The sequence below is a fragment of the Myotis daubentonii genome, chromosome 18, assembly GCF_963259705.1.
Source record: "Myotis daubentonii chromosome 18, mMyoDau2.1, whole genome shotgun sequence".
Classification (NCBI taxonomy): Eukaryota; Metazoa; Chordata; class Mammalia; order Chiroptera; family Vespertilionidae; genus Myotis; species Myotis daubentonii.
In genome coordinates, this window is record NC_081857.1 from 31,582,846 (window position 1) to 31,607,101 (window position 24,256).

At 57.6% G+C, this 24,256-nt stretch overlaps 2 protein-coding genes across 7 annotated transcripts in view; one reads left to right on the forward strand and one right to left on the reverse strand.

The window, feature by feature from the left end:
* The window catches only part of SNX27 (sorting nexin 27), a 50,875-nt gene extending 43,214 nt beyond the window's left edge, over nucleotides 1–7,661 (forward strand). For all 3 annotated transcript variants that reach the window (XM_059673381.1, XM_059673383.1, XM_059673382.1), the window contains 4 exons: nucleotides 1,834–1,983; nucleotides 2,281–2,409; nucleotides 2,808–2,867; nucleotides 3,948–7,661. In XM_059673381.1, the coding sequence (XP_059529364.1) occupies nucleotides 1,834–1,983; nucleotides 2,281–2,409; nucleotides 2,808–2,867; nucleotides 3,948–3,995 (387 nt within the window). In that variant the 3' untranslated portion in view covers nucleotides 3,996–7,661. The remainder of the gene's footprint in view (nucleotides 1–1,833; nucleotides 1,984–2,280; nucleotides 2,410–2,807; nucleotides 2,868–3,947) is intronic.
* A 3,057-nt stretch (nucleotides 7,662–10,718) lies between these two features.
* CELF3 (CUGBP Elav-like family member 3) lies at nucleotides 10,719–24,256 on the reverse strand. Of its 4 annotated transcripts, XM_059673387.1 has the most exons (14): nucleotides 24,203–24,256; nucleotides 23,338–23,443; nucleotides 22,069–22,151; nucleotides 17,304–17,352; nucleotides 16,756–16,884; nucleotides 16,515–16,594; nucleotides 15,420–15,563; nucleotides 15,149–15,290; nucleotides 14,809–14,958; nucleotides 14,438–14,503; nucleotides 14,073–14,234; nucleotides 13,691–13,834; nucleotides 12,069–13,073; nucleotides 10,719–11,445 (listed from the first exon to the last, which is right to left on the reverse strand). In XM_059673387.1, the coding sequence occupies exons 4-13, from the start codon at nucleotides 17,350–17,352 to the stop codon at nucleotides 12,946–12,948; spliced, it is 1,194 nt and encodes a 397-aa protein (XP_059529370.1). In that variant the 5' UTR covers nucleotides 22,069–22,151; nucleotides 23,338–23,443; nucleotides 24,203–24,256; the 3' UTR covers nucleotides 10,719–11,445; nucleotides 12,069–12,945. The 4 variants fall into 4 exon arrangements, with proteins under 4 accessions (XP_059529370.1, XP_059529369.1, XP_059529368.1 ...); XM_059673386.1 differs by lacking the exon at nucleotides 24,203–24,256 and having other exon boundaries at nucleotides 16,756–16,881; nucleotides 23,338–23,571; XM_059673385.1 differs by lacking the exon at nucleotides 24,203–24,256 and having other exon boundaries at nucleotides 14,073–14,231; nucleotides 23,338–23,571.

Genomic DNA, 24,256 nt, shown 5'->3' on the forward strand with positions numbered 1-24,256 from the left:
AGGAAGGATGTGATAAAGGGGGATGGAATAGGGTGGTGGAAGGGGAAGTGGGAGACGAAAAATTATGCAAGTGGAGTATTGTGGCACTTCTGAATTGACCCTAACCCTGTGTTCTTGCTACCCTTTGTAATTTTTCCCCTTGTACTCTGGTCAGTGTGGCTCAGTTGGAGCATCACCATAAACCAGTGGTCGGCAAACTCATTAGTCAACAGAGCCAGATATCAACAGTACAATGTTTGAAATTTCTTTGGAGAGACAAATTTTTTAAACTTAAACTATATAGGTAGGTACATTGTTATTAACTTAATTAGGGTGCTCCTAAGCTGGCCTTGGCTAAAAACGTCCTCAATCTGAGGGGTCGACCTCAGCGAACATACCCCCACTTCTTCTAACGCCACTTCTTCAAAATAGACTCGCCCAGGCCGAAAACCGACTTCTGCACATGGGCCACGAAGTTTCAATCGCACTGTACGTATGTGCCCACATGTAGTATTTTGTGGAAGAGCCACACTCAAGGGGCCAAAGAGCCGCATGTGGCTCGTGAGCCACTGTTTGCCGACCACTGCCATAAACCGACAGATCTCGGGTTCCATTCCTGGTCAGGGCACACACCTAAGTTGTGGGTTCAGTCCTAAAAATTTTATCCTCACGTGAGGATTAAAAACAATAAATAAAATAATTTTTCCCCTTCCAAGTTGCTGTTATTTTACCTAAGCGGAACTAAATAGAAAGGGGGGAGGGAGCCTGTGGTGTGACTTTTCCCTGGGTGCTCTGGTCTTCCCGTCCCTGGTGTCAGTAGCAACTCTTATAGGTGCCAGTCATTGGTACCAGTCACAGGTTGCCAGGGCTCCTTTTTGTGCCTATGTCTCTTCTGTCTTTGTAAGGCACAGGGCACCTCTGGTTTTTTCTAATCTCCCCGCCCGTCTAACTGAAATTTATTAGGGTGTTATGCCTTCGTCTTCTCTCCAACACTCCACACACATCAGCAGTGTTCCCTGTTCTTCCTGTGTGATATGCAAGGCTATTTGCTTGTTTCTCGGGCAGCCCCTGAGAGGAAACCAGGTCAGAGTCCATGAGTCTTTTTTTTTTTTTTTTATCTTTTCCCTATTTCTCTTCTCTTCTCCTTCCCACTTGTCTTCTTTTACTCTCTCCTCTCTTACCTCAAAATAGTGAGTTGAGTGAGAGGCCAGCCTTAATTGTAGAGGAGAAAGGACAAAGAGTTGAGTTAGAGTCAGTAGTTGAGAGACCTCTAGATTAGGCTTATAGCATTATGCCTGTCGCTTGATTTGGGTCCAGATGCTTTTTAAGGAGACCGAGGGGGTGGTGGGGCCAATTTGGGGACTAGAAGAGAAAAGATCAGTAACCAAGAAATTAAACCTGGCTTACCACTTATTGTTACCCGTGGCATTAAAGTCTCAGGCAGCTTAGTCGTCATCACTGAGTTCATTGTAACTTTTGATCGGAGAAGAGTTGGGGAGAAACATTAGCCCCTTTCCTTAATTCTAAGGATAGATTCGATTCCCATTCCTTAGGTACAGTGAAAATAGAGGGTCGGAGCGGCATTGTGAGTTCCCTTCTAGTCCTAGCCGTTTTGGTTAGTGTCTCTTCTGGCTTCGTTTGCGTATCTTTTTCTAAGTAGAGAAAGGTTGGAGGTTGGAAGTGGGATAAAGGATCATCTCGGAGTCCTGTCCCAACTTAGGGATGGGCGTGAGACCAGAGGCAAGGTCTTTGGGTTGTTGGGCGAGAAGTTTCTGTGTTCTTGTGCCATTTCAGCAGCTACTCACGGTGGTTGAGTTCCATAGTAACATGCTTTCCCTTCCTTTTTTTTCCTAGTACCTCAACATGCTAAGAACTTGTGAAGGCTACAATGAAATCATCTTTCCCCACTGTGCCTGTGACTCCAGGAGGAAGGGGCACGTGATCACAGCCATCAGCATTACGCACTTTAAACTTCATGCTTGCACTGAGGAGGGACAGCTGGAGGTGAGAGTTCAGCCTGGGGCTGAGGCTAGGAACCCTGGCGATACTTTGACACTCATTCTCTTGCTGTGTTTTAGTTCTGGTCGTGGAATGATGTCAAAACTGTTTGACTGGAGTAGATAAGCACGCACTGGATTCACACTGGTCCTCACCTTCACGTGTTACACTGACCTTTATTCTTGTCATCTTTTCCCTGAAGTGATGCAGACATCTCCACTCATCTCTCTTCTGCTGCCCGGTTCAGACCCTTATTAAGCTCCCCGCATTCCCAGACTCACACTCTTGTTCTCGGTTGTTTAGAACCAGGTAATAGCCTTTGAATGGGATGAGATGCAGCGATGGGATACAGATGAAGAAGGAATGGCCTTCTGCTTTGAATATGCACGAGGAGAAAAGAAGCCTCGATGGGTTAAAATCTTCACACCATATGTGAGTGGTAGACGGGGAAGCATGCTTGGGGAGAGAAGATTGGGCTTCAAGTTCTTGAACTAAATGCTTACGTGGAGAGAGCTGCAGAGAGAGCAGTGGGTGTGAGATCTGAACCTGTTTGAATTCTAGAGTCCCGGGTTCTTCCTGTCGTCCCTTGAGGCCCCACTGGGATTGGCAATTTCACATCCCGCTTGACTCACAGTTACCACTAGGAGGAGCCAGAGAATCGTAGATGAGCCCGGCAGGGTTTTATGGGTTTGTGGGGCTTGTCAGGGTTTTTCTCTCGGCTGAGAAAGTTTGGAAGGTTGGGTGGCTCAGGGCAGAAGTTCAAAGGCATGGATGGCCCTGTGGTACCTGGTCCTGCGATGTCAGTGAGTGTTGCTATGTTCTTTTTTCAGTTCAACTACATGCATGAATGCTTCGAGAGGGTGTTCTGTGAGCTCAAGTGGAGAAAAGAGGTAATTCTAAACAAACTCGAATTGATTATTTCATCTTTGTTTGTTTAAAATGTATAAGCCTAGGGCCACATAACCTGGGCCCTTACCTCCATCTCCATCTTTCTGGGACTGTTGGTTAGGCTGATGACCCCATGTGAGCCAGGATACTCTTCCAGAGAGGGTTAGCTTTTGGATGCTGAACAGACGGTGTGAAAAGCCCTGCTTCTTCCTTTGTCTAGAGCAGGGGTGGGGAGCGTCCGGCCCATGGGCTGTATATGGCCCGAAAAATGATTCGGTCTGGCCCTGCCAAGGCATTAGGGGTGAGTTCATTAAATGTTTGACCACATACAGCAGGCTGATTTTTAAGTTGATAATTTTGTATGGCCTGTGAATGATGTTATACATATCCAGGTGGCCCTTGGCAGAAGAAAGGTCCCCCACCCCCGGTCTAGAGGCTGGCCATTGGCTGCAGGCTATCCCGTCTCTCATGACTTCATGGACCCTCCTCTGCCTGTTTTTATCAAAGTACCCTCCGTGCTGCTCCTGACCCAGACGGGTAGCTGTCCTCGGTGTTAGCCGCCCTGTCCCGGCTGACCACGAATGGGCGTGTGTGTGTGGGCAGGTCTTTGCCCTGCTTTACTGCTGTCTGGGTGCCAGTGCAGGAACAGAATCAGGAAGAGTCTGAATAATTAGCTACTTAGTCTCAAAGAAAATGTTTCCGAGGGTCAGCAGTAGCATCAGGAACACGAAAATGTATATTCTTGGTACAGTAGAAAGCACACTGGTCTTTGGGCACCAGGTCTGGATTCTCTCCTGGCTTTTTTTTCTCTGTGATTTTGGGCAAATCAGTCTCCCTAGAGTCCAGTTTTCTCGTTTTCTCTCATGTGTAAAACGGGAAGGCTGAGCCAGGTAATGAATAGCCAAGGTCCCTTCCAGCTCTGAAAGGCTGCGATTCTAGATGGGAAGTTATAGTGGGAAGAGGCCCATCCAATCGAGTCATCCAGTTGTGCATTTTCTGATTCCGTTTGAACGGTTGTCTCCAGATGGGAGGGGATGTCGACATCGAAGGCTTCCCAATAACTCTCCTTTTTTTTCTTTCAGAACATTTTCCAGATGGCGCGGTCACAGCAGAGGGATGTGGCCACCTAGCCTTCCCTTACCCCCTCCCTTCTCTTCACCTCCATCCTCTTATCCCCTTCGTCTCCCATGTCAGACAGAGTAACCATTAACACAAAGGAAGAGGAAAAGGAAAAAAGTCATTATATTCAAAAGCCCTAAGCTAAATAATAATAGTCCTTCTGAATTTCATGTCTCTGGAATTGAGCCGGTAGAAAACAACAGATGGGTCAGCACCAGGAGTCACCTGAGTTACGGTAGGAACAGGAATGAGCCCAGCCAACTCGCCGAAGGTGTCTGTCCTTTCACTGGGCCTCGCACCAACGGACTCTCTTGTGCTATATTTTTAAGACTGGAACTCTGAACTCCATCCATTTGCACTGTTCATACATATATATGTATGTATGTAAAAATTATATATACACAGATTAGCTGCACGTATATACATATATATATTTCTTTTTAAATTTCATATTGATGGCAGTACCTTTTTTAGCTTGTGTTTTTACACACCTTTCACTAGAATTCATGACTTCTCTCTTGCTCTCTTTCTTTTGAAACAAACTTTAAAAAGGAAAAAAAAAATTTACAGGGAAAATACCTCTCCTCATGAAGGACTCGAAACGTTTACAACCTGCTTGGGTTCCCCCCTTTTTTGTATGGAGTGAGGATTCTGGCTCGTGTGTGACTGTAGAGTCTGAGGAGCAAGGAGCATGGTTTCTTTTTCTTCCAAGAAGCTGTTGGGGAGACGTGAGGGGTGTGTTCCTAAAGGGCAGCAGGCTGCGGTCTGCAGGGGCGTCTGCAGACTGGGTGTGGTCTCTTATTCCAAGACATCTTTCCTGGCCCATCTCCGACTCTCCCACTCATGGCTTTGTAGCCACATTCCACATCTTCCTGCTTCCCCAGGGCCCCTGTGTGCTCCCCCTCAACTGGTCTCCAGTGGGAGGGGGAGCTCAGGAAGTTAATGCCACCGGAACCTGAAACACTTCCTGGTGGTAATTTCCCTGCTTTTCTGAAGCAGAGGTAGGACTAGGGGCCAGAGTTAACGTTGATACCTTTAGGCACAAAGATTGGACGGAGGTGGGGGAAAGGAAGGAAGAAATGCCCAATGTACATAAGCTTTTCCCTCCTCGATTTGTGACCAGTAACCACCCATAACTATGACATTCTCTGTGACTTCCTGAAACGGCTGTGGGAGGGATCTACAGTATCCCCAGGCCTTGGGGAAACTGGGAATGGGTCAGCGGTCTGTGTGAACCAAACTGCATCCATCCAAGCCAGCTGAGGACCCAGGGAGGAGCAGTGGGAATAGGGTTTAATTGAAAGGAGACTGAAGGAAAACCTTTCTGTTCCTTAAAGATCTCATCTGACCTTGCAGGTGGACCGTTTGAGATCTAAGAGCTACACCCCAGGACGGGGGCCAGGGCTGACTGGAGCAGGGCAACATGGTCGGCCCTCGGGCTCTGTCTTCAGATCATGGCACTGGGAGCTCTCAGTCAGGCTCGGGTGCAATGGAAACACATCTTTGAACCTTTTCCTTTCCCTTCTTCACCTTCTAAACGAAAACCACCCTAGGGTGGCATCTTTTGCTTTGTCTAACTGGGAGGCAACCATAGTTGGTTGTAGTCATCTCCCCTGAGCAGTGTTGGGGTGCTTTGAAGTTCCTTTTTTTATAACTTGTTTTTGCAGATCATTGTGAACCCTCTTTCACTCTGTTATCCTGGTAGCTGTTGGCCCCAGGGGAGTATAGGATCATACAGGATGGCCTATCTTCTCTCCCCTGCTCCACACCCAGGTGGAATCAGAGTGCAAAACATGTGAATGCTGAGTGTTGAAAGTTGCAGAGGGTGATCCCTGATTTGAAGGCTTTGTCACGGGATTAACTTCTTTTGGCTGCAATGAATTTAATGATGAGCCAAAGGACCCTGGAAAGAAGATCCGTTGATTTTCCACTCCTAGATGCTAAAGAGGCTTTTGACGCCAGCTTTGTTCAAACTACAAAAAATCGCAGCCATTTGCCCCTGTCCCCTCATCGTGGGCTAGGAATGAACAAATCCAGGAGGCCCCATGGCAGCCCCTTAGGGTGGACAGATGCTGCTCTGTCCCCTTTCCGGCATATTCACTTGGTGCTTTGGAGAGGGGTGAAGACCCCCCCAGGTTGGCGGTCTGTTAGCAGACTCTGTAGAACAGCCCCTGCTTGAAGCTGTAGCACTGACCACCCAGCTGCCGTGTGGTGGGGGAGGCCCGGGGACGGGGGACAGCGCCTTCTCTTCACCCCCCGCAGGCCGCCTGCAGTGGGGCCACGGGCTGGCAGTGGAGCTCCAGGGGATCCAGCTCTTGTTTGCATGAAGCAGTTAGTGTGACACTCCTTTCCCCTTCTCTGCGTTCCTTTCTCTCGTCCCTGCTCCCTCTCTTGGTCCTGGGTTCTGCCCAGGGAGGCTTCCTTTGCAGTTTGTCTCTGGGAAATGGAAGGGCTCCCCTTCCCCCTGCCTTGCCCCAGCGGAGCCAGCAGGATGTCCCTGGTCTCCTGCCGTCCTCCCCTCCACACTCAGTTTCTATCTTCTTTGGTAAAAGCTCCGCTTTTTTCCTGATCGGGAGAAAGTGCAGGCCCCCGTGAAGCCTGTCCCCACAGAAAGGTTTCCTGGGGCCAAGCTCGGGGCTCTCTGCTCTGTATCTTCTGCTCTCCATTTCTCTGCCCTCCCCTTGCCCTAGGCCTGAGCTCAGCACAGGTGAGTGCTCAGAGCAACTCAGGCCTGGAGGGAGCTCTCGGGGAGGAATGAGAAGCGTTCAGCATCCCCATGCCTGGCCCGTCTGGTTTCATCCTTTAGTTACCCAGGCCAGTAGCTTTGGGTTGTCCCCTCTTGTAGCTCCTAGCCCAATGCTTGGAGCAACAGTATATAGGGCATGGGCAGGAGGTGGACCTCTCACCTCAGAATTTGCCAACTTATGGGTCTGGCTCCTAGGAGGCAGTTTTCTTAAAAGGGATTGCATCCTGGTTGGTCTGAAGTCCCCAGACCTGGAGGGACTGCTGTGCCCTCCCTTCTCTCCAGTGTGTGCTGGTGGACTAATGCCGCAGGAGGGACCGTCTGTGCTGTTGGACTCCCAGCATGCACCAGATTCTGTGTCACATTAGCCTCCTTTTGGAGGGAGGATGGTGAGGTTGAATTCTGAGAGAGAGTAGAGGTGACGGATGTGCTCCAGCACCTCATCGTCCAGTCCCACCTCCTGTCTTCCTCTTCTCCCAAACCCAAGCATTCGTGCCAGGCCTCACTCACCAGGACAACATCAGCTCCCTCCTCAGCAATCATCTCAGGTGTGTGGGCAGCTTAGGGCTCGGGGAGATCGGAGTGGACGAGGGGAGTGATACGGGGCGAGGCACGCGGCCAGCTGCTAAAGTTACACCAGTTTTATGTCATGCTCCCTTTTTAAGCCAGTGAGCTGGGCTTCAGTTTTCCCCAGGCCATGCACACTTTTAATTTATTTGAGAGAAACTCTAATTGTATTTTCACTGCAGTATCTTGTATTTTTTATTTGTGATTTAAGAAATGTGAAGAGAAAATACACAGACACATAATGGCTAGCAGTGTTTCTTTCATTCCTGGTTCTAGAGCTAACCACTCTAAAATTGTTTGGTAATGTCACTTAGTGTAATTAATTGTAACATATTCTTTTAAATAAATTGATTTATTGATGAAACTATTCTTTGGTTTCCTAGGTTACAAATCCTTTGGGTTGTGTGGGAAGCAGTGTAGAGGGACCTTTGAGATTTGAGTTAGAATGGTCAGTCTGGAAACAGGAAGGAACATTTAACCAGTTATCCCAAGTAACAGTGATCTTTTGAAGGGGGGGGGGGGGGGCGGGGCGGGCGGGGAAGAATCTGGGAGGCCTCTGGTCTAGCCTTGTGTTCAGTGGCTCCTTTGAAGATTCCTTCCCCCTCAGACTTCAGTTGATGGTGCCAGCCTGCACAAAGCCCACGCTGGCTCACAGGGCCCTCCCTCGACCTTATGCAGATAGATCCTGGCAGGATCCTTGGGACACATCTTAGTTCCCAGCCCCCAGTAACATGTATAGACTTTGTCATTTTCCTATTTTATGGATATCCTAGAGGCCCGGTGCACGGATTTGTGCACTGGTGGGGTCCCTCAGCCTGGTCTGTGCCCTCTCGCAGTCTGGGACCCCTCGGGGGACGTAGTGGTGTGCAAAGTGGCAGGTGGCTGGGGAGGAGCCCAGGCCGGGCGCCACGCTGTAGCGCTGCTGCCGAGACAGGAGAGGCTCCCACTGCCACAGCTGCGCTCGCCAGCCATGAGCCCGGTGTCTGGTGCCTGTTCGTCAGCTGAGCGGCGCTCCTGCTGTGGGAGTGCACTGACCACCAGGGGGCAGCTCCTGCGTTGAGCATCCACCCCCTGGTGGTCAGTGCACATCATAGTGACCAGTTGTTCATTCGCTTAGGCTTTTATATATATAGGTATGTTTTTTTTATATATATATATATTCTAGAGAATGGGGGAAGGAATAGGGAGAGAGGTAGAAACATCTATGAGAGAGAAACATCGACCAGCCACCTCCTACACACACACCATTGGGGATCGAACTCGCAACCTGGGCATGTGCCCTGACTGGGAATTGAACTGTGACCTCTTGGTTCATGGGTTCATGGGTTGATGCTCCACCACTGAGCCAAAACTCTAAAACTATAGGTGGGGAAATGGGAGTTTGCGAAGGAATTATCCAGACTCCCCCACCATCCCCCTGAGTGAGGACATTTTTCTAGATGTCTTTTCGTTTCTATTCCTGGAAGGCGTCTCCTGATCCCTGCTATTAACCTGTCAACTCCACTCTTCTGCCTGGAAAAGTTCTTTTCCTTCCCTCTTCTCTATGTTGCCGTTAACGTTAGAGCAGCACCTCGATTATTTGAGAAGAAACTGGTGCTAAGTTTCATTTTGCTTGGTCTGAAGTGAGGTGATGCTGTTGTCACCCTATTTGTCCTCTGTCCCATTTTATTCCTGAAGCTAACAGAGCCATCCCTGCTGTACACCCTCCCTGCCCTGTTTGAAACCAGCATGCCTGAAGAATCCGCTGGTGCAAGGAACCAGTCAGGAGCCCCTCTTCTGTCTCAGATGGCCGCCTACGTTTTGCTGTCAAAGGACCTGGAGAATCCCTGCCCAAAAGTCGTTCGTTTCCTCCAGAAGACTCCTGTTTCCTTCATCCCCATCATTCAACCTTGATTATCCACTGCTTCTCTGGAGAAAGTCTGGCTGCAGCCTTGCCAGGAGGGGCACAGCTCAGAGCAGGGGCAGCAATCAATGCAGGCATTCCTCAGTGTGTGTGTCGGGTGGGCCCTGAGACCCTCGGCCCGCCCAGAACCCCAGCCAGTAAATCCCTCTGGGAGAAGCCCTTTGGGCTAAAAGCCCTTCCATCAGTCTTTCTGTCCTGACCCAGAAACTCTTGCCAAGTCACAGACAGCTGAGGGGGAAAATCATAATGTCAGTAGCAGCTCCTGCTGTACACACACACACACACACACACACACACACACACACCCCTGTAATTAAGATTTCGGTGCCGGGTGCCTGGCTAAGAATCTGACGGTTCTCTTCCTTCTGAGTCAGGTCCCATCCCTGATCTCTCCGAGCCAGGAGACCTGCCCTCCTGAATCAGCGCCCACAGATATGCCTGTAGCACGTCACCTGGTGCTGCTCTTGAGCACGTCTGAGCGCGGGGCAGTTGCTAAGAGAAGGCTGAGGTGCAGTGGGTGGTGGGAGTTACTCCTCTCACAGAACAGCTGTGGCCCGAGGCCAGGTGGTGGCCAGGTGGTGGCGGGAAGGTGAGCACGTGTATAAGCAGGAACAGGAGGAGGGCGGGTGGTAAGAAGATGCCTGGAAGCAAACGGCCCTGGACGACCTAAGTGAGCGCCTGCCCCAGCCCCAGGGCAGGCACAGGGAGTCCAGGAGCCCAGAGACTCCCGGCTCAGACAGTCCGCCGCCTGCTCCCGGGAGCCTTTGTCTCGGGTCAAAGCCCAGGTGGCTGACCTGTGAGGGGAGCATCATGGGCTTGGGGTTCTGATCCTGGTTTCAACACCCGCAGCTCCATGGCTCTGGGCAGTTGATTACCCTCCAAAGCCTCCATCTTCCTGTGTGTAACATGACTTCCTGCCTCACAGGGATGATGGGAGGCTAAGTGAGGAAATACGCATTCAGAGTAAATGCTTTGTAATGGCGGTGGCACAGCTCGCTCCCGGGGTCCCCGCTGGCCAGTGCAGGGCAGGTCGGAAGTCCTTGGCCTTTGGAGGGACCTGGCGGGGTACAGGAGGGGCCTGCTTTCTCCCCTCGGCGCCCGCCCCACAGAGCACTGCAGAGTTAAGCCCCACAGAAGGGGGAGGGTGTGGGTCATGGGATGGAGGCCTGGGCACCACGCAAAGGCGTGGGCGGCCCTTTCTGAGAGCCCCCCCCCCCCCGCCCCCGGCCCAAACCTCACTTCCCTCCTCCCAGCGTGCACCAGCCCCTGCCCTCAGCCTTCCAGGACTCTTATTTGATGCTTTTAATATTTTTTCTTTATTTAGACAGAAAAGACGAACTCTTTAAAAGTAAAATGCAATAAATAAATAAGTTAAGCATAGAGAAATGTCTGAAACTGACGCCCTGGTCTCCCCGTACCACTCCCACCCCCACCCCACTTCTTTCCCCTAAAACCTCTTCCTAAAGAAAATGACCAGGTAATAAACCCCTTTATCCCTCCCCACACCCCTCCTCCCTAATACCCAGTTACCCCCAAAGCAAAGGGAGAAATCAAGAGAGAAGAAATCCAAGGGAAACATTGTCTAAACTCCCCGAGGAGAGATGGCAGCGGCCGGGCGGGCCGGGCTGGATAACGCACACACGGCTGGTAGTGGTATTTACACGGAGGGACCAGCAGAGACTGTAAACATTTTTAGGGGTTCGGGGAGGTCTTTTCCTCGTGAAAGGAGGAGGGTCTCTGTGGCTGACTGGCGGAGAGGCAGCCCTCAGGGCTCCCCCACACCTCCTTAGAGGGGGCCCTTAGGGAGGCAGTGAGTTTTAGGGCTGGGAGCCCAGGGTTTAGGGGTGTCCTACCTCTAGCTCAGGGTGGCACGGAGCAAGAACCAGCTTCTGAGAAGCCCCTGATGTGGGGAAGAGGCTGGGGCGGCGAGTGGGGAGCATGTGGGAGCCCCGCGGCCCTGCCGCTGCTCAGGTAGAACAGGCCCCCGGTGGGGACGCGGGTGCGAAAGCTGGGCGCAGGAGGCCCGGCACAGGAGCCCCGCAGAAGGCAGGTACCCCAAGCCTTCAGGCCTGTCCCTTGCTCCCTCACAAAGGCCAAAAGGGCACCTGGGAGGAAACAGGCCCTTGCGGAGAGGCGGCTGGCAGGAGTGGGTGTGTCCTGTGCCCCCAGAGCCCCATCGAGGCCCAGAGATGTGCGGAGGGGGCTGGGGCCGGGCAGGCGTGAGCCCCTTCGTGCGGAGCCTCCAGACCTGTGAAGGAAGGAGACACGGTGAAGCCACGGGGACGCAGGCCAGCCCAGGCCACGGCCGGGGGGGGGGGGAGGCGGCTGGAGTGGCTGAGGAGGGCATGTCAGCAGAAAGGCCGCAGTCCAAACGGAACCATCCGGCCCCCCAGCCTTTGGACAAGGGGCAGGGATGGAGGAGGTGGGAGGGAGGGAGGTAGATGATACAAGAAACCAAAGATATTAGGAAGGAAATATTCAGACAGCCCGTGAGAAACGGAAGATCGGAAGATACAGGGACCAGAGGGAGAGGCAAGGAGACAGACAGCAGACAGGCAGGCAGAGAACTCGGAGGAGGAGGAGCAGGTGCCGTGTTGGGACAGACACCTGAGGAGAGAGCGGAGGGCAAAGGGGCGGGCAGAGCAGGCGGGGAGCCCAGGGCCCCCAGTGCTCTCATTCCTTTCGGGAAGGAACGAAGAAAGCCGGGGAGAGATGCACAGAACACAGACCACAGTCACCAACCACTGTCAACCAAGCACGTCCCGCGAGCGGCCCGGCCCTGACCCTGGGCTGGGGCGCTTCCCTCCGCGGCCCCTCCCCAAATACAAACAATCGGCTCCAAAGACAACACGCTCGTTCCATGCAACTTACAGGGGCCCGGAGCAGGGGTCCGGGGATGGGGGCTTCGGCCGACAATGGACACGGGCCCTGGGCTGGGGGCCCCCAGGGTGGGGGGAGTTAAGCAGCCAGGATTGGGGGGAAAGGGGGAGAAACAGAAAATGTGGGTATTGTTCTTGGGTTGTATTTTTTCGGGGGTTTGGTCCAAAGGAGGTTAAACAACATAAAAGTAACATAAGCTCACAGCTCTAGGCCGCGAGGTTGGGGGTGGAGGGCTATGGGGTGGAGGGGCCCCTTCAGGGAAATTCACAGGAGTCCAGCATCGCAGCCTCCGCCACCTGAACCACAGCTGCTCCCGGGAGGCCTGAGGCTGGGACGCCCCCCAGTCTGTTCTGTACACTCTCCACTGCCCCATGGGGCCACGGCCACATAGCAAATCACCTGGAGTCCAGGGCACCGGGACCCCATGTCCCGCTTCTCAGAATCGATATTCCAGCAGCCGGTGAGTCTACGACCCTCCTCAAACCCTGCTCCCACAATTCCACTCCAACCCAAAGGAAAACCAGAGACACACACAGACACATGGACACAGCAGACAAACGAGACCAGATATTAGGGAAGACCTGGGGAGTGCACACAGATAGATAGGCTTTGCGCTCTCTCGGGTCAGCGTGTGCGTGTGTGTGTGTGTGTGTGTGTGTGTGTGTGTGTGTGTGTGTGTGTGTTGGGGGGTGAGACTTGGATGATTGAAAAACAACCAGAGGCAGGGCATCCCTGAGGCCGTGGGGGAGCGGGTTGGGGGGGGGGGGCAGTCTGAGGGAGGGCCTGGCTGCAGTGTGTGCCCAGAACACAGACCACAGTCCCCAGCTGTGGAGAAGTCACAGGACAGGAACAGGACCCACCTGGGCCCTCAGTAGGGCCGGTTGGCATCCTTAGGCCGCTTTAGCTGGACTTTGAGGCGCTTCATGCCAATCTGGAAACCGTTCATGGCCTGGATGGCAGCCTGGGCGCTGGCCGGATTGTCGAAACTCACAAAGCCTGCGGTGAGAGGGGCATAAGGCCGGCCCAGCCCACCCCAGCACCACCCTGCTGCCTGCAGGTCCCTGAAACGCCTAGAAAAGTGCCCAGCACACAGCAGGCAGGCAGGCAGGCTCCTCGATGGGCCGTTGAGAGAATGCAGCAGCCGAGCCACTCACACTGGGACCTTCTTCCCAGCGTTCTCTGACGGGGAGCCCCTTCCTTGGCCTCTGCCCCCCCCCCCCCCCCCCCCCCGCCGAAAACAACGCTTCCAGACCCTAAAGGACTTCTGAAGCAGGAGGACAAGAAGGTTGGCTTTCTCCCCCGAGCCTTGCAGGCAGAGGCCTGAAGGCAACTAACATCCCCTTGCAGAGCCTCCGGACCTCACGGAGCGCGGTTTACCGGGTCGTAAGAGAAAAGGGGACCCTGGTTTTCTGGAGAAGAGACAGGCCTGGCCAGCAGCTGGGAGGGGTGTCGGGTGTGCAAAATTGGTGGGGGTTTTTGACTCTTGGACAATCTGGATTCCAAATACTGGGCCCACGGCAACTATAAGTGCTTCAGGTGGACCAGGCCTTGTCCTCTCTTGGAATTTGGCAAAAATGTGCCCTGATTTATCTTTCAGGTCATCGTATTCTTACCAAAACACTTGCTCTGATTGGTGGCCCGGTCAACAAAGACTTTGGCTGAGATGACATGGCCAAAGGGGATGAACATCTGGAGGATCTCTGAGTCCGTGAACTCCTGGGGCAAGTGGTAGATGAAGATGTTGCAGCCGTCAGGGCCTGGGTGGCAACAGACAGGAAGAGCTTGGTGCCTGGGGGACAGACTCGGGAGCCAAGGCCTGGGGGAGCAGGTCCTGGGAGGACCCTCAGTTCTGGCCGGCAACAGGGGCCAGGGTGCCAGCCACCTCTCCCCACCCACGGGGCCAGAGCTGGGCTTGGACTAGGCACGAGGGAGTCCAAGCCCTCGACAGGGGCACCCCTATCCCCAAGGCTGTCAGCTGGGCCGCCCAGGCCGCACCTTCCCGCTGCTGCTGCTGCTGCTGTTGCTGCTGCTGCTGCTGCTGCTGTTGCTGCTGCTGCTGCTGCTGCTGCTGGGGCGGAGGCGGGGGCTGCTGGGCGACCAGGGCAGGAGGCTGCGGGAACGCGGGCGCAACCAGGCTGTAGGCTGCTGGGTAGGCTGCTGGGTGGAGAGACAGAGAGCTCCTGGGGCTCCTGAGATGCCCTGGCCCCAGCCTCCCCGCCAGCCCTGTCTCCCCGCCCCTGGCCCAGGCAATGGAGTTGGCAGGGCTGAGAGGTGTCAGAGAAGGAGCTGCCCCAGACCCAGCTCCTGGGCCTCTTTCCGCCTTTCATCCCTCCCACCGGGGCCAGGCCTGGCGGGCTCACCTGTGTAGTGCTGCATCCCCGCGTAGGCCTGCTGCAGGGGGTCCACGGGGGCCGCGGGGCTCTGGGCTGGAGAGAGCAGAGCAGAGGCCGGCAGGTGGGGATCCGAGCCTCACCCGGGCTCGGGTACGAAAGGAGAGGGTGGGCGTGCACGGGCTCCCCTGACATTAGCAAGACTTGAGTCTGACTGGCTGTGCGACCCTGGACAAGTCCCTTTGCCTCTCTGCGCCTGCGCTTCCCTGGCTCCCCTGCCCAGGTGACAGAGCAGGAGGCCTCCTAACCCCAGGCCTGGAGCCGGAGGTATGTCACAGCTGCCGGCGGGGAGTGGTGGCTGGAGGGCGGCTGGGAGAAGGGTGGGCAGCAGAGACCCCCACCTGGGTAGGGGTGAACCCCGTTGGGATACAGAGCATCAGGGGCAGGCTGCCCGGTGGGCTGGGTGGGCACCGGGCTGTAGCCGTTGACGCCCAGGGCGGCGGGGATGGCCGGGACAGGCGTGGCAGCGATGGCAGGAGGGGTGCTGGTTCCTGGGAGGAGAAAGTGACAAAGACAGAGCAGAGGAGCCGACACACACAGATGCAGAGAACCAGTCAGCAAGTCCGCGGGCAGAGGGAGGGCACAGGCTGCTCTCTGACCCAGCCACCACCACCCCCCTCCCCCCCGCCCGGCTCCCCTGCCCTGCCCCATTCCCCCAGCCCAACCCTGCCTGGACCTTACCTGAGGACGGGGTGATGGGGGTGGCGATGAGGCCATTGGCATTGATGGCGGCCATGTGTTGCATCTGCACGGCAGCCATGGTGGCCATGGGGCTGAGGTAGGCACTGTGAGCCGCCACCAGGGCCGCCTGCTGCTGCATCAGCTGGGGGCAGGGAGGAGAGGAGTGTGGGCCCAGGCCGCCTGGTCCCTGCCCAACCCCGGGCCTGGCACTGGGAGGGGGGGCAGGACACAGGAGGAGAGGGGACGGGCCAGCGCCGGGGGCTGTGCTCACGGCCTGGGTGTAGGCGCTGTAGGCTCCAAACTGGAGGGCGATGGGGCTGAACATGCCCAGCTGGGTGGCCACCTGCTGCATCCGGCGGAGACCGCGCTCCTTCTCCGTGTCAGCGAACTTCACCACCAGGCTGGACGAGGCACCCTGGGCACGGGCCCCGCATATGGTCAGGGGGGCAGAGGCGGTCTCCCCCCAGCCCTCGGGCCCTGGCCCAGGCCCACCACAAGCAGCCATCAGTGCGCCTCTATCCAGTGGGCAGGTTTAGCCCCCTCCCCCCGCCTCCCTGTGCCAGGAAGTGCAAGAGGCCAGAAAACGCTGAGGAAGGCGAAGGCACCTGCGTGAAAGGCAGGGCCCTGGCATGCAGCGGGCGTCCCTGGCTTCTCCACGAGGAGCCAGAAAGCCTCCTGGGGGGGGGGGGGGGGTCGGTCAGGTTAATCTCAGGCTGGTCAGGCCTTGCTGCTGCCCGACCCGCTTACCTCAGTTCCCCGCCCCGCACCCCAGGCCTCGCGCTCAGGGGATGCAGCCTCAGATTTTAGTACCAGTTTGCACCAAACAGAAACCAAACCGGAACATTTGCGAGGATTGTTGTGGAGCCTGAATCTGGACTGCGCTTCTCTGCCCAGCGGCAGGAAGGCCCTAGCTGAGCGCCTGCTGGAGGCCTCAGTGAGCGCTGGCCTGGGAGGCAGCTACTGTGGTGCAGGTGTTTGCTCTGCACCCGCGAGTGCAGGCCCTGACCCACTGCTCACCGGGGCATGTGGGGCCTCTAAGCCAGCGTCCGGAGGCCCAGCCAGTGCGGGATGGGGATGGGAAGGGGAGAAGAGGTGGGAGATGAGAAGAGGCTGAGGGATGGTGGAGGTAGGAGAGGCGGCATTTGGACTGAAGACGAGGGACAAGGACGAGAGACAAAAGTCAGGGAGATGCTATTTGAAATGCGAAGGTGTCCCTAACAAGTTCGGTTCTTCTGCCAGAAAATTCTTTCCCAATAAATGCAAAGACCCTGTCAGAATGGACTGGGCCCTCCGAGCCAGGGCTGGCCGTGGGCGAGGCGGGCCGGAGAGGGTGGGGGGTGAGGGCCGGGGAGCGTGAGGGGCTCACCGGCAGGGTCCGGCTGCTGTGAAGGGTGTTGATAGCTGCCTGGGCCTCGGCGTGGGTCTGGAACTTCACGAAGGCGCAGCCTAGAGAATTCAGGGGCGAGGAGGGAGGGTGAGTGCCCACTTCTGAGGCCCCCACAGAACCCATTGCCCAAGAAACCAGCGGGTCAGGGGCAGGCGGGCCAGAGGGCCCGGCACGAGGAGGAGGAGGAGGAGGAGGAGAAGGAGGAGGTTGGCGGGGCTACCTTTGCTGGTGCCATCCGGCCCCCGCAGCACAGTGCACTCGTCTATGGTCCCAAAAGGCTCGAACATCTTCCGGACGTCCTCATCTGTCTGCTGCTTCCCTAGCATCCCCACAAAGAGCTTCCGGTCTTCTGGGGGACAGGGCACAGGGGGAGGGGCACGGTCAGGCCGCCGGCCGCTTTTCCGCTGCCCCAGCTCGGGACAGGCAGGGACCCACCCTTTCCCTTCAGCTCTTCCCTGGAGTTCCAGGCACTCACCCCGGACCGAGGGCTTTGGGTGTGAATGGGGTGATGGTTGTGGGTGGGTACAGTCACCTAGAGGGCCCATCCCATTTCTGAAGGACTTGCATTCCGCTCGGGGCCTCAGTTTTGCCATCTCTGTGATGGGCTGGATCACCTCCCCTCTGGCCACACTGACTCCTGTGCCAACCTTGACGGGGAACCCTTCACAGCTCTGGCTTCCTTCCTCAAGAAAGGCTGTCCCACAGCTCCTCCAAGCCTGGCCTTGAGGGTGGAGGGGAAGGGGCTGGGTCCAAAGGTACAGGACCTACCTCCTCGGCTCTCGCTGTCGGCTGGCTTCACCTGGATTGGTCTGTTCATCTAAAGGAGAGAAGACAAGGCAAGTGCTGGGGACCTCCTTGGACACCCAGACCTCCCCCGACCCCACCCAGGCCAGGACCTGCGAGAGGCCAGAGGGAGGAAGCCAGGCCCCGGAGGGCTCCCCAGCCCTCGAACTTGCTGACAGGAAGGGAGGGATGGGCCCAATCTTATTCAGGATCAGGACCAGAGGGGATTAGAGGCCTGGGAAGGAGCGGATGTCGAGAAGGGTGCTCATGGGCACAGCACCGGGCTCAGGGAAGGCCCCCGACGACTTGGCCAGTGGTAGGTGCTGCTCTCCTCAGCGGAAGAACGGGGCTGCCCACGGGCCCTGGTCCTGAGACAGAGCCCGGCCAACGGGCTGGTCCACAGGAGCTGTCGCACTTCCACACCGGAGCGATGGAGGCCACCCATCAGAGCCCCAAAGAAGACGCTACACTGAGGGGGACCCCACAGATGCCCCAACTTCCTCCTGACCCCTAGAGGAGTGTCTGCCTCTCTTCCTGCCCCCCCTACACCTCTTGACCCCAGGGGGAAGGCATTCGGGCAGCACAAAGGGAGCAGATGCCCAGTCTCCGTGGCAACGGGAGAATGCGCGCCATGGCAACCGCCCACTCAGCCTGATTTATCCGTCCCGTCGCCCTGGCGACCATGGTGACGTCATCACTTCTGCTGCTCCGCACACCGTAGAAGGCGTGGGGAGGGGGGTGGGAACAGGGTATGCTGAGGGGGGAGGATTGGGTGGGGGCTGAGAGGTGGGGGAGGGGCCAGAAGGAGGGAGGGAGGCTTGCCGAGCTGGCCCCGCGGGGCCCATGCTGCCCCTCCTCCCTCCCTCCTCCTGATCAAACCCCTGGTGTCTCACAGTCGGGCAGCTCGGGAGGGGGTGCTGTCCCGCGCCCCCCAAGATGCTCCCTGTGCCCGGCGTCCGCCGAGCTCTCCCCTCGCCCTCTCCGCAGTCGCTCCCTTTTGTTCAGCGGAAATGCACACCCCCCCAGTTCCACTCCCGGGTTCTTGTTGGGGACAGGACTTGGGAATGACTCCTGCAGGTTGGTTTCCTTAGCTGGGGGGGGGGGGGGGGGAGGGGGGGCGGGGAGCATCGTGGGGCCAGAGAGGGAGGGGCAGGGCTCAGTCTTCCCCGTCTGAGCATATTTTGCTAATAAGGACTTTGACCAATGGGGGCACACCTGGTCACCCCACTCATCTGATGGCAGGGCAGGCCTAGTTCCAGTGACCAAAAATAAGTTAACAAAAAATCTGATTCATCTACGTTCTGAGGGTGGGGCTGAAGTGACCCTCAGGGCGGCACTGGGCCTGGAGGACTGGCCCTGCCACCCAACAGCTGGGTGACCTTGGACAAGTCCTTTCTCTCCTGGGCCTCAGTCTCCTCATCCGCAGAACAGCGGGCTCGGGCGGTCATGGGCCAGGCTCCCTCGGCTTTAGTGTTCCAGCCCGGAGAGCCGTGTACCCCCACTTAACACCGAGCAGGGCCGGATCGACAGTCCCCCCACCCCACACGGGACCGTCTTCCCGGGTATCCCAGTCCGTCCGGCTGGGCCCTGGATCAAATCTAAGCCCCACCTCAGCCGGTAGTCCTGCCCCGCCCCGCCCCCACCCCTGGATCTGAGAGCAGCTGGCTGGGGAGGAGGCTCACACAAATCCTCCGGCCGATCTCCTCCAGCTTTATCCTCCACCAATCTGGGATTATCCATCTGCGGTCCCATCTCCTCAGGAGAGAGGGAGTGTGTGTGTAGCCAGGGCTGAGGGTCAGATGCTCAGGCTCCTGGTCTTGCACCCTCCTTGTCCTGTACTGTCACCCAAGCAATCAGGAAGCCCCTCACAGGCCGCTCAGCAGGCAGGCCACACACACACACACACACACACACACACACACACACACACACGAATCAGAGCCAGGGTGGCAGTGTCCGGGAATTCTCATGCTTGCACTGACCCCTTCCCAGCAGGCCCCTGGGGATTTGCTGTTCTAGTTGGGGATGGGGAACCTGGGGCCAGAGAGAGAGGATGCCCCTCCCTGCACAGGCACAGAACTAGCACATCAATACACATCCACGGCTGAGGTGGGCCCGCACAAAGGCGCACACGGGTGTGCAGACCGCAGCACAGACCACACGTCAGAAGCTCCCACACTCCCTCCCAGCAGCCTCCCTGGTGGCCCCCAGTGCCGTCGCCAGCCTCCTCCTGCCGGCCCGGCACTTCCTGTGGGAAAGTGAGTCTTTGTTAGCTCAGCTCAGGCACACCTGCCCCCTCCCCTGAGTCCAGCTGGGCTCTGTTTACCTAGCAACCCAGCCCTGGGTGCCTCTCTCCCCTGGCTACCACCGCCAGGTGATAAGGCCTCCTCGGCGCCTCCCGGAGAAGAAGAGGCTATTTATACTCCAACCGAGAGGACCGAGAACCCCTCACCAGCCCGCGCTGGACCCCCACTTCCTCTCTCTCCCCGCAGACTTGTGCCTGGCGTCCCAGACCACACGCAGGTCCTTCCATGGGACCTGAGGCCGCTGCCCAACAGAAGCTGACCGGGGCCCATGTCCCCAGAGTGGGATTTTGGCCCAAGTAGAGGGGGAAAGGCAGGCCGGCGGGAGCCCCTCGCACCCACCTCCAGGAGGCCACACCCCGCTCCCAGGAGGAATCCAGGCACCTGTGGCAGAGCCACTCCTGGGGACTCTTAGGGGAGAAAAAGGAAATGGGGCTCCGCAGTCAGAGGCCCAGCCCCCAGTCTCTCTCTGGGCAGCTCGAAGCATCACCTAATATGGTGGCAGCTCCCTGATTCTGGAGTGACAAAGGTGGGGAGAAAGGAGAGAAGGCCCTGAGCCCCTTAGAAAAGACCCAGCACTAAGAGGGCATGCGGATTGCACAGCAGGAAGGACTTCCCAGCACAATTGTGCAAGAGCTGGCACACACTGCACACACACACACACACACACACACACACACACACACACACGCTGTCAATGAAAAGACCTGGCGACACAAAGGGTCAGGACATCTGCTCCCTAGACTGCCCTGGTCTGCTCCCCCCGAGCCTCCAGGATGGGGGCCGTTGGAGGATAGAACCCCTCATTTCCTGCTGGAGGCTCTGCCAGGTCCCCCTGCATCCTGCCCTCTGGGGCAAGGGCCAACATGGAGAAGTCGGAGTCTCCTGGGAGCTCGGGGGGCAGGCTAGACAATCATTAACTGGGGTGCCCTTCTCCCTCCCCTCTCACCTGGGCCTGTTTCCTCCCCACACCCAGGATGGAGGCCTGCCTGAGCCTCCTCTCCCCTCTCCCTTGCCCCCCTGTTTCCGCAGGGGCTCTGAGAGACGGGGAGATGACAGGAAAAGAGACAAACAGCCGTGGAGTGAAAACTGTGGGTTTGTCAGGGGCTCCAGAGAGAAAAGGGGGAGGAATGAAAGTTGCGTGTAGCGCGATAGGAACCAGGCTTCCCAGGGCTGCGTGGGCCCATCCCACACACCTGGCCTGTTGGCTGCCACACACGCGTGCTTGTGTGCACACACGTGCTCCTGGGATTCCAAGCCTGCTCACACACATGCACAGGCCTGAACTCTGTAAGCAATGGCTGTTCTGGGCTGCCTGGCCATGCACAGAGATCAGAGAGTGGGTGGCAGCAGGGAGCTGGCCATGGATTTGCTGTCCTAGCGAGACTCAGGGTTGAGGGCCACAGAGGGCTGGTCACAGACCCTGGAGGGGTGGGAGTTGGAAGTGGTTGAAGCAGTTCTAATCTTCCTAGGAGCCCCCCACCCTCTTTCCCCACCTGTTTTGTCTATTTCCTTCCTAGGAAGAGATGGAGAATCAGCCCGCACTCCGTGTCCTACAGGAGGAGGAGTAGAGGCAGGGACAGGTGTGTCTCCAGCACCCAGATGGTGCTTAGCAGGTGTTGGCTAAAAGGATGGAGGGAGGGAGCTTTCAGGAAGTATTTCTGGGATTCACTGCGCTAGTGACAACAGAAGCAGCTAGAGAGCAAAAGTGAACGGCTCACAGTCCTTCCCATGTTGTGTGTGGGGGGGGGGGGGGGCAGGGGGGTGTCTGAGATTCCTCACTCCTGCCCCTGCCAGCCCAGGCCTGGGACAAGCTGCAAGGCTGGCTGAGAGGAGGGGACAGAGAGTTCTGTCCTTGCAGGAGCGAGGCCACACTTGAGCCTCCACTGTGGTGGCTGCCCCACTTGCGCTTGCCCCCTGGGCTTCCTCCCAGCCTGGACCCGCCCAGGCCCGGCTCCGCCCTGATGCCCTGTGGCCCTGTTCCCTCGATCTTCTCTCCTTGGAAGACATGAGGTGAGCCTGTCCGAGTTCAGGAGCCAGTACAATGATGCCAGGCCAGCAGGGCCCAGGTGCCCATCTCAGCAGGAGGTGCCCCTCCCCAGAGCCTGGGTGCCTCCCACTCACTCTGCCCACACTTGGTGTCCAAAGGCTTCTCCCCAAACCTCCCGATCAGCTCGTCCTCCCTCCAGTGTCCTCTATGGAGAGGTTGGGGAGTCGAGAAAGGGCTGCATGTGGGCCTTGCAAAGGTCACATTTACTCCGCTAACCGCTTCTGTCCAGGCGAGAAGAAAGGCAGGCGCCTACAGCCAGGAAGAGGGAAGCTCAACGAGAGAGGCCTTCCTGATGGCGAGAGGAGGTGGGAAACACTCGTGTCTTGGGGAGGTGGTGGCCCCCTGCCCCAGCGAAGGCCCCTCTCAGCCCCCTGGCCCTGGGCAGGCCGGGACTCACCCCTGGAAGCGTCTTCTGTTCGTGCAGGGCGCTCTGGGCCTTCAGGGCTGAATCGCGGGCACAGTATGTCAGGAAGGCACATCCTGAGGAGGGGCAGGGGCAGAGAGACCAGTGGGGATGCGTCCCCGTCTCCCCTCCCTTAAAGCCCCGCCAGGAGCATGAGGTCCGGGAAGCTGGTTCCTTCTTGCCCCTTCCTGCCTGCTGGGGCGGGGGAGACATTCTGCCCAGGGCATCTCTGGGCTGATGAGCCTGGAACTGAGACCCAGAGGCCAGGAGGCTTAAGTGGGGGAGGTGATGGGAGCAGGAGAGCACGGGGGCTGCTGGGAGGTGGGGCTTTCTGGGGGCGGGGAGGGGAGAAGGGGCATGTGATTGCCAGACAAGTGCATGTAGTGTGGTTCCCTCGCTTCCTCAGCTGATCTCCTTCCCTCTTTCTCCTTCGCCTCTACCTCCCTCCATCTTGGTCATCATCACCCCTCTCCGCTCCCATGTTCCCTGTCTCCTCATCTCTCTCCATCTCTCTAGGAGGCAGATGGGAAGTGGAGAGTGGGCTAGAGGAGAAGGGAAAGAGCATCAGCGCGAGTCCCTGTGGAGGGGCAGGCAGTGTGGCCCTTAGGACCCCAGCGGCCGGAGCCCTCCAAGTGCTGCCCCTCGGACCCTGCTCAGCCACACAGGCCTGAGGCGCATCCTCCCGTCGCCCCCAGCTCTTCACTTTCCAGCCCCACACACTTCCCAGATCGGCACCGACCTCTGTCCTTCATACCCTGCTCCCCAGGGCCCCCTCCTTAGTCCTGGAACTGCCCTGCCTAATCCACGTCTACTCTTTCCAGGTTGAGCTCCTGACCCTGTGTCCTGACCTCCATCCCAATAGTAGTTTGGCTACTAAGACTCAGTACACACCCTCAGGACACACACGCACGCACGCGCGCACACACGCACTGCCCAGCTCCTTACCTCCCAAACCAGCTCTCCCATCCCTCCATCCTTCCGTGTTCATCCACGACATCCCCTCCTCGTCCCTGGGATCCACATCTCTGCAGCCCCCTGAGGACTCTTTCTCTAAGGAGGCCCTCCCTCGTCCTCGTCTGTCCGGGCCCCCTGGCCACCCTCGCTGAGTCCTCGTCTAACTCCTTCATCACACGCCCCAGCCCAGAAACTCTTTTCGTTCCAGATGGCCCTCTCCAGCCACTCCATCCCTCGGCCCCCTTCCACCCTCCTCCCAGCCGCCCAGCCCACCCCCTGAAGTCTCTCCGGCCTGGCCCGACCCCTCACCCTTGTGCAGCCCCGTGTACTTGTCCTTGATGACAGTCAGCTCGAAGATCCGACCAAACTGTTCGAAGATGGGCTTCAGGTCCTTTTCCTCCAGATGCCGCGGGATCTGCCCCACAAACAGCTTGATGGCATCCGGCTCCTTCATTGGGGCGGCCCGGGAGGAGGGGCCGAGGGAGCAGGGAGAGGCCTGGAGGCCAGGGGAGCTGCCCAGCGAGAAGGCAGGCGGTGGGGGCCGGGGGGGGGGGGGGCGGGGGGGGGGCAAGTGGTGGGCGCTGGCTTCCCTTCGGGCCCCTAGCCAAGGTGCTGAGCGGAGGGGCAGCCCGTCACACAAAGGAGGCTGGGGAGTTGAGGGCTAGGGGTCAAGGGTCTAGGCAGGCCCTGCCATGCCACCAGGAGGCATAGCCCAAACAAACGGTCTCCTCCCAGAGATTTGGCAAAAATCCCAGGATGGGGGTCAGGATGGCCAAGACCTGGAGGGTAGGGTGGTCCCAGGGGCCCTGGGAACCGGGGGCTGAGATGAGAGCTGGAGGTGGGGAACGGCCGGAGGAGGGCAAGGGGATGGAGGCTGGGGGGTTAGGGGCCTGGGGGGAGGGGGTCAGGGGGTCAGGGGGGCTCCTGAGGTGGGGCAGGGGGGGCTCCTGTTGGCTTCCCTGAGAGGACACCTCCCCTGTGGCTGATCCTTCTGCTGGGTCCGCAGATCCCCGATGCCCGACGCTGGATCTCTGATGGCGGCAGGGCTGGGGGTCCCTTCTGCCCTGCCACCCCCCTGCAGGTCCTCCCCTCAGCCCCCCTCCCACCCCACCCCGGCCCGGGCCTGGGCTGCGCCGGCGGCTCCCGTGGCTGGGGTGCCTGCCTTCCCGGTCACCTGGGTCCCGGAGCTGCGCTCTCCAGCCGCGTTCTCCTCAACAAAAACCTCCCC

Bases quoted from the DNA above. Each gene is read 5' to 3' on its own strand.
- CELF3 (XM_059673384.1), bottom strand. From the start codon at position 23,482: ATGAAGGAGCCGGATGCCATCAAGCTGTTTGTGGGGCAGATCCCGCGG. The intron at 16,595-16,755 runs GTAGCCCCGCCA...TGAATTCTCTAG, and splicing joins GCCGGATGGCACCAGCAAAG to GCTGCGCCTTCGTGAAGTTC. The intron at 13,074-13,690 runs GTAAGAATACGA...CTCTCACCGCAG, and splicing joins CAATCAGAGCAAGTGTTTTG to GCTTTGTGAGTTTCGACAAT.